Source organism: Sycon ciliatum, chromosome 1, assembly GCF_964019385.1.
Source record: "Sycon ciliatum chromosome 1, ocSycCili1.1, whole genome shotgun sequence".
NCBI classification, from domain to species: domain Eukaryota; kingdom Metazoa; phylum Porifera; class Calcarea; order Leucosolenida; family Sycettidae; genus Sycon; species Sycon ciliatum.
In genome coordinates this window covers 32965155-32984845 of record NC_088643.1, presented here as the reverse complement: position 1 = coordinate 32984845, position 19691 = coordinate 32965155, and the positions used below count along the sequence as shown (strand labels likewise).

Sequence of the window (19691 nt, the reverse complement as noted above, 5' to 3'; positions counted from 1 at the left end):
ATAATTTGACGATTGGCCGAACATAGTCCGCCAATGGCTACTACTACTACTACATTTTTTTATCGGTTCCTATAATGGTTTTGGTAATTATTTTAATCCGCTTGGTTTTCACATTTTGCATCACAATTTGTGGTTTTCCCGAATAAAGCTTTGAGTGACTACTACTACTACTCGTACAGTCATGTATTGTAGCATTTGTAGGAGGATGCACCCAGTGTAAACGAAAGAAGTGAATTAATGCACGTCACTAGTTCCATAGCCGGTACGCGATAGCACTTCACTTGCATGCACCGCAACCATGGCAACGGTGCGCTAAAAATTGCATACCAACAGGAGTTCGGTTCTTGTCTAGCAGTAGCATAGAGCGTGATCACGATTCATGGTGAAAGAGTAAATCATCGGCGAAACAGCTTGGCACATTCGTCGTGGTTGAGCTTGTCTAACCAAGCCAAGGCAACGTGTCCAAGTCGTCCAGCGATGCCCTACAGTGCTGGTATGCAGATGACTCCACAGCTGCCAGTACTACTGGCAGTAGGCAGTAAGCTGCGGGCATGGTGGGCCACCTTGGAAGACCATGCATGGCTACGTCATCAACGCCTCCAAGTGCATTCTGCTTGTGAAGCCTGGCCACATGGACCTTGCCATCGACCTCTTTCAGGCCACCAAAATCGAGATCCGTAGCGATGGCTGCCGCCACCTCGGGGCCGGCAGTCCTTGGCACAACAGCATACCGCCAGCAATATGTCGAGGCCAAAGTCACCACATGGTGCGCTTAAGTCGAGAGTGACCCTGCCGGGTACGCCAGTACACAGCCTAGCCCGGCACAGGCAGCCTATGCGGCCTTCACCCATGGCCTTCGCCATAAGTGGTGGTTCCTGGCCCGGACAGTTGCTTACACAGCCGAGGAGTTCGCGCCACTAGAACTGGTGATTCGAACCTCCGGTCCCTCATCCCAGCTTTAACTGCCCCCCCCCCCCCCCCGGGATCTGGAGCGAGACTCCTGGCGTTGCCTTGCCGTGATGGAGGTTTGGGCCGTGCACTCTCTCCTGTCAGTTCGCCGCCTCTGCACGTATCTCGGGCCCTCCTGTGCAACAGATTCTGCACCAACATCACTCCATGGAAGGGATCCGTGCTGCGACAAGGCAGATGAAGCGGGAAGCCATAGCAGCTTCTCGTGCCCATAAATTATCACGTGGAGCAAGAGAATCTTCTTAACTACAGCCCATCATTGAAGCGGACTGTCGAGTTTGCTGCGGGAAAGACTCGCGGGTGCTTCCAGCTGGCTCATGCACCTGTCACCCACTCCGCCAGCATGGATTCACGGGTGACCTCCACAAAGGCGCCTTCCGGCCCGATGATGCGTTATGCCTTCGGTATGAATGGGCTCCGCTCTGCTTCCCTACATCGTGTGTGTGTGTGTGTGTGGCAAGAACTTTGATGCGGTGTATGCCATGTCATGTCCCACCGGTGGCTATCCTGCACTACGCCACATGTCCAACGAGATTCGTGACGTCACCGCCGCAATGCTTCGAATTCGTGAGGTTGCCACCCCCTCTACAACCGTTGTATTGAGTGGAGAACTTCGGTACCGGTCGGCTGAGCCATATGCACCGATGGAATCCGCCTGGATCCACGTAGCGGCGTCGGGGGGGGGGGGGGGGGGTTGGGGTACTACGTAGTAGGTTCGAGCGGAGCGGACATTCCTCGATGTCCGGGTGTTCAACCCACATGCTCCTTCGAACCAAGCCTCATCCCTCGCCTCGACCTACTCCAGGCATGAGGAACAGAAGACGTGGGCATATGAGGAGAGGGTGCGAGAAGTTGAACAGGCCTCCTTCTTGCCCCAACCGCCACCGGAGGTTGCGGAAAAGCTGCGTACGTCGACGTCAGCATCCCTGAAACGCCGTTACCAGTTACGGCTTGGAGTCCTCCTGTCCGACAAGCGGAAGGAGCCCTTCTTCGTTACGATGGCCTGGATCCAATCCAAACTCTCCTTCTCATGGCGATCATCGCTGTACATGTACCGACACGAGATATACAGTGCCCATTGGATAGCACTTGCACTGTGCTAGCACCCATTAGAACTAACGTTACTTTAGTCGCCTAGGTCACCATGGTCACACAGAAATGAATACAGTCGATGCGCCAGATTTGAAAAATCACTTCGAAACACAGAGTTCTATTTTTCAGATGCACCCTTTTTTATTTTGTGCACTTTTCTCAAGGCATTCTCATCATAATGATCGTTTGCATGTATTACACTGCTTGCCAGTCTCACGCTTTCTCGGAGTTAGTCGTCGCACTCGAGGATTCAGTAGTCGCCTTTCACCTTTTTCTGTTATGAGCTCTTCAAGAACGGCGAAATTCTGTAGTTTGGTGTCGCTGCACGTCGGTTTGTCTCTTTTCCTTTTTTCGTCGAAATTTCGTCGCCCGACCTATAATTTCGTGCCACCGAATTAACCAGGCATTTCGCTGCTTCTATGCTGGACATAATAAAAAGAGAGTAAGTCTTTGTGACATTGGAGCGGAAGTTATGTTCTGGCCGAAAAAAGGGCATGCCTCTAGTGACGTGATTTCTAACTACCGTACTGGCAATATAATTATGTTGCCGCAGTGAGGTCATGAAGCGTTACATTGGCACATGTTTGCCGCACGCAGGGCGTTACATGCAAAGTCGCACAGGAGCCGTTACACAGGTTTCTATATTGCCGCAGTCCTTTTTTTGCTATTGCAGGACTTCCTGCTGCGTCCAGTTTTGAACTTTTCACCACGCGGTACACGTGCTTTCACAGTTTTCAGTCTTTTTTGCAATGAAAAGATCGCCGCACCCCGCCGGACGCGCGTTACGAACGCAACGAAAATTTGTCGCACTAGCCTGGTCGCGCGTTACGCCGCACCCCCCCCTGCGTTACGCGGCAACATATATTGCCAGTACGGTTGTGTTTTTTACGTATATTTTCCATGCATGTGTGCACAGATGTCAGCGGCAGGAAGACCCAGAAATGCCACAAGCATACATACTTGACGACCATGTGACCCAGAATGCAGCATTTGCTCCAAAGTGCCATCAGACAAGCGATTTACACGTGGCTCAATGCTGTCAGATTGGCAAAAGCTACACACATGCATGCACAACCATCACGTCAGACCAATGCATTTGTTGGAAGTGCGTCAAAGCACTACGACGCCAAGTATGTACAGCAGCGAAAGAAAATAAGCCACCAGTCTGCCAAAGTACATGCAGTGTACATGATTGCAGCGCAGCGGCATCCGTACACTGTCCTGCAGACAAACTGCACGTGCACAGTCTGAAAGAACAGTGCGAACCGGTTCCGTGCCCAGCCCATTACAGTGAGTTTACCAGCAGTGTGTCGGCCATGCAACATGTGCTTGGTGTAAGTCGAGGCTCACACCAGAACACAGGACAGGTGGAAGTCACCAAACTTTCAACTTGCAGAGCATGAGTTGCGTAGCATGCACAACGTCTCCCTGCCGACAGTGCACCAAGCACAGACCACCAATTGCGAAGCATCATCTCTCAATACAGCACGGAAGGTGCCGAGAGTGATCTTCCCAATAATTATAGTCATTGCCGCTACAGCACGTGAATTGCTGGACAAGGGTGCCATATTGTTGACGACAGTGGGCGATTTGTATACAGAGACTTTGCACCCAACTGCTGACCCCAAGCCAGCGGCATACGTGCTTGGCAAATTGTAGTTGACCCTGGAGCACCACTTGCACGTCATTCCACCCAAGTCGCAGAAGGATGGCACATTGCTGCTTCGTAATGGATGTAATGCTGAGCAGGCACTACATATGATCATTTCTGCAGAGCATAAACACAAGATGGAGCAAACACCAACAAAGCTGGAAGACCTCACTCTGCCACGCTCACAGCACAATTGATAGCCAGCAACCGAATACTGTATACTGTAGCAGGAAATTTTCGGATGAATTTATTTTCGTACGATTTTGTACACGGCCTCTTTTGTACTAAAATTAATTTCGTACTAAAATTTGTTCATGTGAAATTATGTACACTATACATGCGTACTGCATGCGAACACGTGTATTTAGCATGTAGCACTGTACGAAAATATAATCCGTACGAAAGGTCGAGATTCGGCTTTGTCTGAAAATTTCCTGCTATACATGTACAGTAATACAATCATGTACTTCACAAGTACACACCATGAGAACCCATTTACACCAATTTCTTTTATCGGGCAATGCCATTATGCTCCTAGCACGCGGCACAAGAAAATTATAGAGCTTCGCCGGCATTGCCTTGATTTTGTCGTAATGTGATGGTGTGTGCGTGTGTGTGTGTGTGTGTGTGTGTTGTGTTGTGTGTGTGTGTGTGTGTGTGTGTGAGACTCTTCCTGACTTTTCTTTCATTCTCCTGGGTGGTTACCAACAGCCAGTGTATGCCGGAGTATGTGGTGTGGTGTGTGTGTAGAAAAAGAAAAAGAAGAAGAAAAAATGGAAAAATGAAAAATAGGGATTCACTGGCCAGAAAAAGTCACTTCAAACAGCTGTGTGGTGGATACCAGGCTAAAAATAGTGGCGGTCAATTCATCAGCCTTGCAAGCTGTTGAATGGTGTAATCCCGGCACAAGTTGCTATGTCTAACATAGCTGTTCGCTATCATCGCTCCCGCGATGGGCATGTCTGAGGTCTGAGGTCTGAGGTGTGTGTGTGTGTGTACATTACATATTGCCCTATCAAAAATCGGATGGTGAGCCAATGTAAGGCATGGATAAAAAGAATAAGGACAAAAGGTTACGAGTTATGACTAACTGTCCACCATGTACCAATGTAGCTAGATCATGTACAGTCGGCGAGTGCGACAAAAAGGTACAAACTGACAGGGAATACTAAGACATACAACGACCAAATAATATTCAAGTTAATTTTGACCTGGAAAGAAATGTCTATAATTTCGTGCCGTCGGATTAACCAAGCATGGAACAAAAGGAAAGGTATACACGCTTAGACATATATTATTAGGCAATTATCTGCACCAACCTGCATTCCGGCCGAAGCATCATGTCGGGTGTGGTGGGTCGGCATTCCAACGTATCTCCACACACCAGGAAAATCGCGAAGCGAGAATTCTCTCGTCTGCAACTGGCAAAGTCTTCACTTGACACTCAAGTTGAAATTTCTAGATACCTAGCTAATAGGAGCAGACTCCAGGACATTTGTCGCACTCGGGAATCGTCAGTTCGATCCGTACATGGTTGGCAAGACAAGAAATATAGCAAATTAATAATTAATTTCATTGTCTGACATCTTCATCTTTACCAACACAGCTCACCACATAAACTTTCGCGCGAAAAAAATAAAAAGACCCACTGCATGCACTCAGCTCAGCTGGCTTGGCGCATCGACTGAATAAGAACAGAGATATGATGTAGATCAAGACTGACAAGAGTCCATAACCATGATAACCCAAGACTCAAAAGTATGCAACTGTGATATGGGTGCATGCGTGGCGCGCTCACTCAGCCGCGTAACCATGGTAACCATGGTAACTATTACTTGCCTTCATCACGCTCTGAAAGCATGCATTCAAACTCTCAATTTCTCGCACGAGCCCATCCGTTTTCGCTCGATTCGTTCCAGTACCTACACAATCTCTGAATTCTGGCGCGTGAACTCCAGTTCCGTACGAAAGTTCATTTCAAACTAGAGGGAAAGTGTGGTGTTTGATTTTCCGCAGTGCGCGACTGCGCGGACTGCAGCTGAATGATGTAATGAAGGTGCATCTACATCAAGACTCGAGTCCATAGACATAGGACCATAAGGCATAACCCAAGAGTATGCAACTGTGATCTCTTTTCTATGGGCCAGATGCGCGGCGCGCTGCCTACAAACAGTATCATAGAGCGCTAGCTATAGCTAGCTAGATCTAGACTACAACTATGCGCGCTAGCGCTTAGCATATAGCGAGCATGCATATCGCATGCATGCAGAGCATTGCAGACTTCAAAAACATGTTTTTTGTAAGTACCCAATGCTGTATTGTTATAGGCGATTCACACGACAGGCAAATCCACGTTTACAGGAAAGTCACCATGGAGATATTCCTGCGGGTGACCAAAATTTGCCCGCGGGAATCAAAAGTGTCCATGGCCTTTTTGCCCGCGGATGCACTCATCTGCGGGCACTTTTACAGTTATGAGGCTGTGAGGTCGTACTATGGTACGGTAGTCTTGAACCCTGGTTGTTTGGCCTTTGTTTTTGGGTACTCATTCCAAATCACCACAGTAACGCCGTATACTCACCGGATACTCGCGGGAGCTCTGGCCACCACCCGCGGCCGTGTGAACTGCGGCCTCACGTTTCACTTCCTGCGGGCACTTGACAAACGTGGATTTGCCTGTCGTGTGAATCGCCTATAAGTAGTATTTGTAAGTAGTAGTGACGTAGGTACTCTCACAACTCTTTATTGCACTCTGAAAAATAATAAGGCACCCATTTTGATAGTCCAGCATAGCAGGCCAGGCCAGCAGCAGGGGATGGCCCACGCCTGGTAAAAAGAATAAACAGAAAAAGACAAAAGAAAATAATAAGGATTAAGGCACCCATTTTGATAATCCAGGGGATATCATGGATATGGCCCACGCCTGGTAAAAAGAATAAAAAAATAGTGACGTAGGTAGTATCAGTCTGTTGTCATGTTGAGTACGCGAACATGCAAACAACAACGTTTGTGCACATGCGCGTATGTGCACATATGTGGCATCGATGACTTATTATTTTCAATAAAACATCAGCAATTTTTGCAACGCAGGTCTACAGTCTGTGAGTGTCTACTCAGGAACCGACTCAGACTTTCTGAAATTAATATTCTGTTTGGGTTAGTCTAGGAATAGTAGGATATTACTACGATGGCGGACGCACAGGCTGATGCTTCAAGCGTCGGCTCTGCCACAGCCTCTCCTGCCCCAGCAGGCAATGAAAGTGTTGCAAAATCCAAATTGAAGGTGACGACGACGAAAGCTGAACGCAGGGCGAAACAAGTAAGTACTACTAGTACTCAACTTTGTTTCAATTATTGAGCCTTGTCTTTGATGACCACCATTTCGCGAAGCAAAATATGTAACGTTAGTAGTATTAATTAACAAGGGGTATCAGCAACACCCGCACGAATGTGAAAATGTCAAGCAACAGACTTTGCGCACACCCATTTCAAGGCCACTTGTATCAGTTCTCAATCATGTGACAAAACGAATTGTAATTTTTAAAATCTGACGAAGCTATAAGGTTCTTTTTAGGAGTTCTTGACGGAAAAATAACGCGAGTGGTAAGCTGGAGCTTTATTTCACCCTTGCACTCTCGAACTTTGCTAGCATTAATACAAAGAAATGTAATACCATTGCGATTGTGATCCTCTACATTCATTGAGATACAATGTATGCTTGTGCTGCACTTGTTTTCATCATGAGTGCAAGAACCCTGATACCATGCCAATCCTGGGCCAAGTGACTAATGAGACTGTGGACTGTGGTGTCCTACCTAGGCCTTTCCCCAGACAGGTGACAGTCCAGGCCCGTCGCACCGACTTTGGAGGTGGGGCGGCCATGGAAGGGGGGGGGGGGGGGGACGGGGCCCTCCCCCGGAAAAAAATTCAAAATTGAAGCCAATTGCAAACATTTCCGGGCATTTGGTGCCATTTCAGCATAACTACAATGAAAGACTTTTTGATTCTGCAACGAACCAAGAAGACACTACGATCGAGGACTCCGACAAGGGTTCTTCATTATCCTCCCCTGGGAAAAAACTTCAAAAATTGAAGCCAATTGCAAGCATTCTGTGCCATTTCAGTGTACAGGTCAGACCTCGCTATAACGTAATCTCTGGGGGATGGGAGAAATTATGTTATAGCGAGGTTTATGTTATAGTGAGTTGGGCACAATATGCAATATGCAATATGTATGTCAAAATGACGCTCTTCACTTACTGATTACAACTGTACTGTTTTACATACAGGTATGATGATGACTAGCAAAGATGTGTACAGGCTTGTCAGCAAAGGGGTGACAAGAGTCATGTAGTGCGTGTACTTAAAAATGCCCACTGGCATGCAAAGGCGAATGGTCACGCCTCTGCCCGTGTCAGCAGTTTCAGCAGAGCCGGCGGCAATAAGCTGCAAAGGGGCTCCCGACCGGTATTTTACTACTCCCTGCTTCCGAGGTGGACGGCTCAGTCTCGAATTCGTCGCGAGAAGGCATGCATGCCGTGTACATAGTCGTTTTTATACGAGTTTTTACGTTATGCTGAGGTCTCCGTGCGCCCGGGACCCAGCAAACAGTGCGTTATAGCGAACATTACGCTATAGCGGATTATGTTATAGTGAGGTTTATGATGTTATAGCGGGGGTCGTTACAGCGAGGTCTGACCTGTAACTGCAATGAAAGAATTTTTGATTCTGCAATCCTGTATATAAGTACATCTACAAATTTTCGTTTGGAATTAGCTTTCGCTATATTCGTAAGGGGCACGAAATAACTTAAGTTTGTACCAGTCTACAGTTTTTTTCTGAACGTTCGGGGTGACAGACCTTGACCAAAAACGAAATTTAGGACGTATTCAAGCCTGCTGGTGGAGTGATCTAACGAAAGATTTCGTGAACGGAAATTTGTACTTACCGTAGTGACGCGCATATAAGCACATGTGCCTATACCCGGGCATAAGCGCACCCTCACAAATAAGCGCATGGGCTTATAAGTGAACCTAAATGCAGTCCATCCCGCGACACACAGACACCACAAAAAACACCAGATTCACATAGTTCAATGTGCGTTGCGGTACTGCACTATGTGCATGATTATGCATGATCCCGGTACACTAGCAACTCAAGCGCATGCGCCTATATGTGAGACGAACCGAACTGCAAAAAATAGCAAACAACGCAAAAACTCACTCATAAGCGCATGGGCCTTTATGTGCGTCACTACGGTATACAGTAAACCAAGGGTGCGTTCTTAAATCCTCTCGGAAAAGTTGGAGACTCTCCGAAAAGTTCGAGAGCTGTTCTTATATTCTACGTTCATAACTCAAGATCCTTTGGCGCCCTTTGGCGCTTCATATTGCTGGACATATGCAAAATATCTCCGAATTCTTCGAGACCCGTTCTTGAGTTATCCCAGTTTCTTCGACTTCTCTTTTCTTCTTCTTCTAGAAGCTAGAGAATATAAGAACGCACCCCAAGATCGGGGACAAGGATTTGCCACGTTTGCGCTGAGCTGCGATCATAGCTCTTTGTTGCAGTGTGCTAAATTTTTTTTTAAACGGGCGAAAAAGTGGGCCGGCCTCAGCCGCCCCAGCCGCCCCGGCTGTGACGGCCTTGCAGTCTGTCCCTGCATGCAGGTGACTCTACTGACTACAGTACAGTGTGCATATTAATAGGGAGGTTTCACTCTACGTAATTACGTATGAAAAATTGAAAATCCATATGTCATACGCGCTGGGGAGCGAGGGCAACTGTCATACGTAAATCTCTCTACGGATTTCCGTAGGAAAGCTCTTTCCTACGTTGGGCCCTCTGTAGGACTTTCGAAATATTTTTCGCATTTCCCGGATTTATCCATGGCAACGTTCAAGCTGCGCGAAACACAAGGTACACACCGTACACCAAGTGCGAAATAAAATGGAAACGCGGTTTCGGTTCGTGGTGCTTGCATTGGGCGCATGCAGCCAACGCGTCTCCAAAGCAACAAGGCATGTTTAGCAGTCGTGGAGAAATCACGTAGAGAGAAACCCAACAGCGCTGATTTTTACCGTGCAGTTCCTACGATGTTTTCCGCATGCAGCCAACGCGTCTCCAAAGCAACAAGGCATGTTTAGCAGTCGTGGAGAAATCACGTAGAGAGAACCCAACAGCGCTGATTTTTACCGTGCAGTTCCTACGATGTTTTTCATACGTAATTCCGTAGAGCGAAACCTCCCTAAAATAACATTGTATGCTGTGTTCATGGAGTGATATGACATTCTATGCATACATGCATACATGCTGCTCAATGAAATCTGATGGTGTGAGAGTCAAATACCCGTGCCCTAGACCTTGAACACTGGGCTGCGGACTGCGGTGCAGTACGCAAGCTACTTGACTCACGCGATCGGCTTTCATTAGTACTGTACATCGGGTGCATGGCATTAGAAAAGAGATGGACAGGCCAGTGCGGCTGCTATGGCCCTGAGTTCTTACTTCGTCGTCACATACATTGTACCTGAAGATGTCTGTGCAGCTGGCGTTTTGCAATATCTTGCTGAGCTCATCATGTTTATTACCCTTTCTTTTTTTCTTTTCTGTGTTATTGCCACTAGGAGGCACAACGTGCTGCTAAGGCAGATCGCCTGGCAACAGATGGCAAGGCTCCCCGAAAGCAGCAAGGACCACCACCCAAGTCTAGTGAAAGTGAGTCGAAAGTTGAAACCATGTTGAAAGTACATGTAGTCATCAATCAGTATTGTACAGGTTACCCCCTGCAAATACCAGTCTGCTCAATACGGAAGATATCTGAAGTTCCTTGTGGCCAGAAGGAGGTAGCAAGGCAAGAAGAAGAAGAAGAAGAAGAAGAAGAAGAGAGGGAGAGAGAGAGAGAGAGAGAGAGAGAGAGAGAGAGAGAGATCAGTGAGGAATGTGCCAGAGGTAACTGAACTGGGTGTTGAAATCTCTCGAGAATCGTTAACTGGTATGATATTATGAGTAGGGGAATTCTCCAGGAATCTAACTTGCCAAATTCATGAAAACTGTGTACGCACGGCATTGAAATTATTATATTTAAAATATCCTGATGTATGTAATCAAGCACGCTCAGGAGGTCATGATGGCTGAATCTTGCCCGAGCCTGCAGCCCAAGGGCTGCAGGCAAGGGCAAGATTCAGCCATCATGACAGACAGAGCGTGCTTGATTTGATTTCTTACAGCGCGAAGCAACATATTAGGGAAGGTCAAAGGTGGAAAGGTCGAAGGTCGAAAAAATTATTCTCGAAATGACGTCAAACGGTCCCAACATTCCCGAAATAACGTCAAACGGTCCTGAAACTCCCGAAATGACGTCAAACGGTCCTGATGGCCTGATTATGCCCGCAGCGGGAAGATCGCCTATTGGCCATGGCCCCGGCAACCATCACGTGTCATGTAAGAAGTTGCCATTCTGCTGAGATGCTCCCTTCGTACCAGATTGCCCAATCGAACGCGCCACTTCCACCGAAACTGGGTGGCTTTAAAAATTAACCTCACTAGATGGGGATTTATATGCAAAGTCACCAAAAGCGCCATTTCATTCTTATAAAAGCACGGATGAACACGATTGGCCCATATATTGTAGTCCTTTGGATGCTGAGCCGACTAGGTTTGGTCCGAGAAGGCTGCAATGCAGCGTTCAGCCCTATAAAAATAAAACTATAGGAAGCTAGAGAAGGCTACTGTCCAGAGATTCACCGAAAAACATGTTCGAATTTCATCTCCACCTTGCCGATAAACTCAAAAATGCAGTCAAATTTTTCCCGAAAAAGTTGTACCGCCCCAGCCACCGTATTGTATAAGAAGAAATATTCGTCTGGAATTTAATTTCGTCTTTTTCGTCCAAGGAGCTTCTGGACTATATTAAATGACGGACAAATGTCGGTTTGTCCAGCTTTTCAATACACTCTTATGATCCATGGACGAAATATACAACCGGACGAACTCCCTATCTTTGGAGTTGGACGAAATAATTGACCGACGAAATTTTCTGCTTGTACAGTATTTTAGAGTGCTAGAATCTGTTGCGCAAGTATCAGTGATGTACGCAGTACACTAAGTTATGGCACGTAGCAGTGTCAGTTTGCACCTTTTCTCCGTGTGTTAGCACTTAGCACGCCTGTTACCTCTAAGCGCGTCCCACGCTTCTTCATTTCATTGTATGTATAAAACTGTGATTTCGAATTAATTCTAGCTATTTATTATTCTCAACCTTCACTGATTTGACATTAGTGGTCGAAACAGCGCTACATGGAGGAAATTTTATTTGTCAATATCTACAACTTGGGGTCATGTTGCTGGTATGATGAGGTCGGCCAGAGAGCGCATGTGGTGGAATTGCTTCATTGCTAAACAGGTGGAAAGCCGCTGCTTACCCTTTGAGTACTTCACAACCTGTAGCAAATAATTCACTGATCCCAATGGTGAAGGTCCCAGGTTGATCGGAGCAGCCGTTCCCGAGTTATAACAGCTTGAAGTTTTCACTAAATATGGTGGCATCATGATGCTGTCATCAACTTGCCCAGAAAAGACCAGATCTGTGACGGCAGAGAGATAGACTTTGTGTGGGAGTAGATGGGGAACAGCCAATTTCTTTCTTGTTTCTCCACAACAACAAACTTCTTTCCAGAATTTTTTCCAGTCGGGATACCGGCAGGGTGCCATATGTCCCATACCGAATTTTTTAAAATATCCGACTTTTCTGGGACAATGGAGAGCCAAAAATGCTGCTACAGTGAAATTGGTTAAGAAGAACACTGATAAGACAAACTTTCGCTTCAAACCAGTGAATATTTTATAAGAATTAGTAATCATAACTCTCGAAATAGCAATAAATAGGATAAATTTCGTCATCATCACTACACATCAACGAAGTCATGAAGGTTTTCAATTTCCGAAATCGATTTTCATGTCACACTCATCAGTGGACTATCGTGATGTGTAGTGATGCCGGCGGAATTTATCCTATTTATTGCTATTTTGAAATTATGGTCTCCACGTCTATTAAAGGGGAAGTTAGAGCAAAAATTAAAATTTCACCAGTTGTAGTCTTCGGGGTGCTGAGTCGAATGGTCTTGGTCCGAGAAAGCTGAGACGCTCCCTTCCTACTTGAATCCCAATCGAACTCGCGCACTTCCACCGAAACTGGGTGACTGCGCCCTACTAGATGGGGATTTGTATGCAAAATGTCACTAAAAGCGCCGTTTCGTTCTTATAAAAGCACGGATGACCGCGATTGGCCCATATGTTGTAGTCTTTTGGACGCTGAGTCGACTGGTTTTGGTCCGAAAAGACTGCGATGCAGCGTTCCTCCTTTATTCCCAATCGAACATGGTTGAACAAGCGGTCACGTGCTCCTGGGTGCCCAAATCACCTGGTCACCACGCCAGCAGGCGAGAACTTTCACACCAAGGTTCAACTCGAGTGACAGGACTGCACCCAAAAAAGGTCAAACAGGCTAGTAAGTTGTACCCTGCAGGCACGGTGACCAGCTGACTGGTGTACGCAGGAGCACGTGACCGCTTGTTCAACCATGTTCGATTGGGAATAAAGGAGGAACGCTGCATCGCAGCCTTTTCGGACCAAAACCAGTCGACTCAGCGTCCAAAAGACTACAACATATGGGCCAATCGCGGTCATCCGTGCTTTTATAAGAACGAAACGGCGCTTTTAGTGACATTTTGCATACAAATCCCCATCTAGTAGGGCGCAGTCACCCCGTTTCGGTGGAAGTGCGCGAGTTCGATTGGGATTCAAGTAGGAAGGGAGCGTCTCAGCTTTCTCGGACCAAGACCATTCGACTCAGCACCCCGAAGACTACAACTGGTGAAATTTTAATTTTTGCCTTAACTTCCCCTTTAATCATAACTCTCTTGGATAGATCACTGTGCATTCACTGGGTGTACAATATGGATAAGAAGAACTCCCGTTATTGCGAACAAATACCATCGGTCCCTTGGTGTTCATCCTAAAGAGGTTTGACTGTATTTCCCCATCTATTCCCATACAAAGCCTATCTCTCTGACATCATAATTATACTGGGCTATTCTGGTCAAGTTAATGACGTCATCATGATGCCACCAAATTTTGTGAAAACTTCAAACTGTTATAAGTCGGGAGCAGCTGCTGCGATCAACCTGGGACCTTCACCGTCGGGATCAGTGCATTCTTCGCTGCAGGTTTTGAAGTTTAACCGCACACATCCGTTTTCTACGAAAATATCCGGATAGGCGAGGGAACTGGATAACCGAACATACCTACTTTATATGCATATGGCACATCAAAAAGGTGTGAGATCGTGCGCACATGTATATGGGTGCTATGCTGCAGTACGGGTCATGCACTCTGTAAAACGGGCGAGAAAACTGCCACGTGCATGTAACTGAGAGCTGCACGCATGCAGCCTTAAGTTCAGGGAGGCATACCGGCGTGTTATGCTTTTGTTTGTACAACTCCCTGATTCTAGCTTCGAACGACCCATGTGCCCTTTGCTAGGTTACGACCAATCAGCAGCCTCGGAGAGCGGGCTTTGATTTGCCACCAAAGCCTGTGGTCAGGGGCAACCTGTACGAGAAATCCATCAAAGCCCTGACCATGCCCAATCTCATTCTTTTCAAGGTTGTCTTGCTATAAGAACAAGAAACTGATAGGGGTGGTGGTCGGGGATGCAGTGGCTCTCAACTTGTCGAGTTTGAAATCTACTAGTAGCTCCAGAACCACAGAACTCTCAGCGTGAACAAGGTGTATGTGGTTAAGCACTTAAGGTAAAATGTTCATACTTCAGCCAGGTCAGTTTCTTGTCAGTCTTGAGAGAGATTTCTCACGAAACAGGTTTATCATCCACTGATGACTTTCCCTTTTCCATAATCTCCGTGTGAAACTTACATGTATGATAGGCACGAAGACGACGTGCAGACTTCGCTCTGAACTCCCAAATCATGAAAGACCGACGTTAGACACCCTTAGCAAACAACGGTAAAGCTATTTTTTACGGTACTCGTACCTTGATCACCCTAATAGCGTTGAAGCTGCAGCGTAAAAACATTATGGGGGCTGATTTATCGTTGTGACCAACGGTACGTTTTTTGGCCAAATATTGCATAGTCCGTACGCATTTCACCTTGTATCGTGTATATGGTGACATAAATGGTTGTACCGCGCGAAGTAAAAGCTTTTCTCGTGGCAACAGCGCACTAAAATAGCGTGCATCTTGCTAAAGGTCGAGCCCAAATCACGGTATTTTCCCCATTACGGTAATACCGTTACAACATAACGTTGTTCGCTAAGGGTGTCTATTGTATACACAAATATATTGACCTTTGATAAATACCCACACTCATTAGTGACCACACCATCAACAGTATCAAATTCAAATAAATTTGCTTGACTCAATAAATACCACTGTACTTTTCCATGCAGCACTGCACTTTTCCCTGAAATGGAGTATTTTATAAACAGTATTTATTGGCCTAGTGGTATTTTATAAACAGTATTTATTGGCTTTTGGGCCAATAAATACTGTTTATAAAAAACCACTAAGGCCAACGAGAGAGCTTGGAAGCTCAGGGCCCTACGCTATGCTTTTATGCTTTTTTGCCTAGCTCATCGTACATGTTATAAGAACTGATGGAAATGTATTTTTCCGTTGATTGGCCACATCACTGTATTGCAAAAACGTTTCAATCGGTTTGAATATTATGAGTTAGGCAAAAGTATTTGCAGAATTTATTGCGGATTGTTATTTCTCTAATAATCATCTACTTTTGGTTTGCTCCTTCTTTTCTTTTTATCTCCTTATACTGTAAATCCACAAATTTTGGCCGATGAGAAATAAAAACCTCTCTATTAGAGAGGTTAAGATGCACGTTATTTCCGACGTGACGCGCAATTTCACGTCAAATTTGAAATCGATCGGTATTTTTGCTCTCACATGCATCCATTGCTCAATCATGCATTATGACAAACTTTGGCCTGCGATTTACTTTGCCCGGTTGGTACCAAGTGGCGAAATCAGCAAAATTAAATCGCCAGCGAAAATTTGTTGATTTTAATACAGTAATCGGATTTTCTGGCCTTTTTGTAGTAATACATGTACATTGACCTGTTAAGCCAATGACGACGCCGAATGCATGGTTGCCTGTGGAGCACATTACATAACTTTACAGTCTCCTTAAATACATATCCTGTCCGACGGCAAAAGAGGCTGCAGATTTAGTTTTTCTGCGCGTCGACGGGATGTCTGGGAAGCGAAAGTTCAGCTCACGTTTTTTGGCTCGCACGTCGAAAAAATCAACGCGAGTGACCTGCTGCTCACGTCGAAATTTGGACATTACATAACTTTACAGTCTCCTAAAATACGTATCCTGTCCGACGGCAAAAGAGGCTGCAGATTTAGTTTTTCTGCGCGTCGACGGGATGTCTGTCCTGACGTTTACTGGGACCGGCGCTGACTCTGCCGATCACGGGCGTTCTGGACTCGACGGGATGTCTGTCCTGACGTTTCCTGGGACCGGCTTAGACTCTGCCGATCACGGGCGTTCTGGACTCAACGGGATGTCTGTCCTGACGTTGCCTGGGACCGGCGGACTCTGCCGATCACGGGCGTTCTGGAGTCGACGGGATCTCTCTTCCGATGTTTCCTGTGACCGGCGCTGAATCGCTCGTTCACGCTTATTTTGGAGACGACGGGATCTCTCTTCCAAAGTATGTTTATGCTGACGCATCCTATCACCTATTCGGCGTCTATTCTAATTTAATTTCCTCCTCGTCTCCCTATTTCTTTCCAAATCTCCCTGTAGGGAGTCGTATATATAATACGACGAATATTGGTACGGTACGGGACAGATACAGGAGCCCACAAATATTGTGGACAGCTGTTATGTACAATCCTGTAGAGCCTTTGCAGTCACAGATACGGGACAGATACGGGACAGATACGGGATAGCTCGAGCCGTGACACAAACAAACAAACAAACAAACAAACAAACAAACACCAAATTAAAGCTGTGTGGACCCTGGCTAGCGCCAGACGTTACTGAAGTAACGTCTTCTGCATAGCTACGGGAATAAATACTGTTTACTTGTATAAAATACTCCTTTTTAGGGAAAGTGAAGGTCAACATATGTATAATAAATGTAGTAGCCTCAGGATTTATTGCAATTACATACCAGTTATAAAAACCTCGGGGGACCTCGGTTTTTATACTGGTATGTAATTGCAATAAATCCTTCGGCTCTACATTTATTATATACATAACTTGAAATAAGTGTCCGCACTTGAGATCATATCACCCAAAGAATAAAGCGATTTGAAATCGAAATTTATGGGGGATCATCTGAAGCATATTCAAAGGAGGTACAGTCGGGCTTTGATCAGCCGTCAAGCCCTCTGTACCTCGCTTCAATAGACACCCTTAGCAAAAAACGTTATGTTGTAAGTTGTAACGGTATTACCGTAAGGGGGAAAATACCGTGATTTGGGTTCGACCTTTAGCAAGATGCACGCTACTTTTAGTACGCTGTTGCCACGAGAATAGCTTTTATTTCACGCGGTACAACCATTTATGTCACCGTATACGCGATACAAGGTGAAATGCGTACGGACTATGCAATATTTGGCCAAAAAACATACCGTTTGTCACAACGATAAATCAGCCCCCATAACGTTTTTACGCTGCAGCTTCAACGCTATTTCGGTGATCAAGGTACGAGTACCGTAAAAAAATAGCGTTACCGTTGTTTGCTAAGGGTGTCTATTATCTATTTCTGCATACCATGTGGAACCGGATACGACGAAGCTTTTTGTACACATTTGAACCAGCTTGTACGCTAAACCATGCACCGGTATGTTGAACGCGAGGTCCGGTTACTGGTACGTTGTATGCGTCACGAATGCTGTAAATTTGTAGCCAGTGATTTTCTTCTGGACTGTGTGGGATCCGGATAAAAGAGGACCGGATGAGCGGGGTCTGACTGGATTTTTTGTAGTAAATATTTGTATCACTCCCTTGGATATTTAACCCCTGTGTGATCACTCTATGGCTCCAGTTCCATATTTCCACTGACGATTGGAACTTGAAAATCGATTCTGGAAATAACTACGCGTAAACCTCTAACAAAGTTGTCATGTTGCGTGGTGATGTCTGCGCCATTCATACTTTTTTATAGCACTATTTAAATTATTGTCTCCGTGAAGATTATTTGTTTAGATAAAAGAGAAGATGCACTTTTGTGATGATCACTTTACTTCTTTGATGTAGTTGACTGACTGTGGTCTTCTCTGTCCCGTGTGCGTAGAGTCAGTATTGATGCCCCGAGGGTCAGAACACCAATCTGAGCATCATCGCATGAAGCCCAGCGCACAAGCCGATGATCCTAAAGTTCAAGCCAAGCAACTTAAGAAATTGGCACAGCACAATGTAAGTTGTTAATTTAGTTCTTATCATGAGCAGTGATCAATTCCCTTATGGCGAAATCTTTTATTTTTATTATAATTATGCAGATGATAGGCAATCAGCTTGTCGAGGGGTTCATTTAGTTGAGAGAGCAGTATTTGTATGTACAAAAACAGGTAGGGTTAGGGGGAGAGTTCTTACACCAATTTTTCTACAAGATCATGGCCAGTACGTGTACTCGTATATCAGCTTATGCATAGACTTTCCACACATTTGTGAGGATGAAGGTGAGGTGGGGGTCAACGTGTTCAATGGGTTGTGACCGCTCAACACGTGTAAATCTGCCGTACATGTGCTTGTCTGCAAACCAGTGTGACCTCAGGATTACACACACACACACACACACTCGTGCTTGTACTTGTACTTGCTCACTGCCAAAACTGGTGACGTGGGTCTCCCCGGAAGAGGGGCGAGATATTCAAAAGAATCTTGGGAAGATGACTCAATGTTTATTGAACCGCCCAATGGCCGACACCCCCTGAAACCCCCAAACTCTGGTTGGACTTGGAAATTATCCCACTGATGGGCTCACCACACCTCAATAAGTGGGTGAGGACAAGGTGCAGAAAAAGGATTGACGGCATCAGGAATGTGTTTCCACCCATCGCAAAAGAAACATGCCAATCTGTAAGTGCAATGGATGTACGCCCACTGGTTCTCTCTTACAGCAATGATAGCAGACAAGACCTAAGTGAAACGGATCAAGACTTTTCCCAGATGACTGCCCAATCCACGTAAATTGCGAGGCCATGTGAAATGACCCCCAGTGCACACCTGGTCTACGCCACAAGGAACGCATCGAAATATACCGACCAAGACAGTTACCTACATGTACTCCCTACACTTGCTGGAGTAACCAGTATAGACAGCAGTCACTAGAATGGTCATGCACTGGTATCTTGTAGTGAACATTTGAGCGGTACAGCACGGTTTCTGAATACATAGGCGTACAGGTGAAGAGCTTGTGGCATTAGAGAGGTTCCGCATAACGTAATTACGTTAGTAAAAAACGTAGTCGATCTACGGAAAGTCTTACGTAAACTGCATGCGCATCGGGGTTCCGCCATACGGAGTTTTTAAATCACGTAGCTGCCCTTGGCAACTCTGAACGCGGCAGTGTACGACCAGATCAACCTGGGGAGAGAGTCATAAATTTGTACTCCAATCCACTTACGGACCAGCTACGTTATCAGAGCTCTATCTACATACTCTCCTTAGACAACTTTCCGTAAGTGGAGTGCAAACTCGCGAATTCACGGGTTTTTCCCGCCCACTAGCGTAAAGTTGCTCAACTTTACCTAGTGCGGAACCTCTCTATTGGCAACATTCGGGGCAGAACTGGACTGGGCACAGCGATGGACTGCAATGCCACCTGCACTCCAAAACCATCGGTGACACTGGGAGCACTGGCGGCTGTTGGCTTGCTGCTAGACTGGTTTACGCCGTTCCATGATGCACTTGTGGCGAGCGATATCTTG

General features: G+C 46.1%; 1 protein-coding gene and 1 long non-coding RNA gene across 2 annotated transcripts in view; one reads left to right on the top strand and one right to left on the bottom strand.

Annotated features, from left to right (window-relative positions):
* Nucleotides 1-3156: 3156 nt before the first annotated feature.
* LOC135806937 (uncharacterized) lies at nt 3157-5414 on the bottom strand. Its single transcript, XR_010551355.1, has 2 exons — nt 5032-5414; nt 3157-3829 (listed from the first exon to the last, which is right to left on the bottom strand). It is a non-coding gene; the product is annotated as an uncharacterized LOC135806937 (long non-coding RNA).
* A 1378-nt stretch (nt 5415-6792) lies between these two features.
* LOC135823497 (translation initiation factor eIF2B subunit delta-like) overlaps nt 6793-19691 on the top strand; it is a 26651-nt gene continuing 13752 nt past the window's right edge. The window contains exons 1-3 of the mRNA XM_065336342.1: nt 6793-7031; nt 10339-10429; nt 18056-18177. Of these exons, the coding sequence (XP_065192414.1) occupies nt 6900-7031; nt 10339-10429; nt 18056-18177 (345 nt within the window). The 5' untranslated portion in view covers nt 6793-6899. The remainder of the gene's footprint in view (nt 7032-10338; nt 10430-18055; nt 18178-19691) is intronic.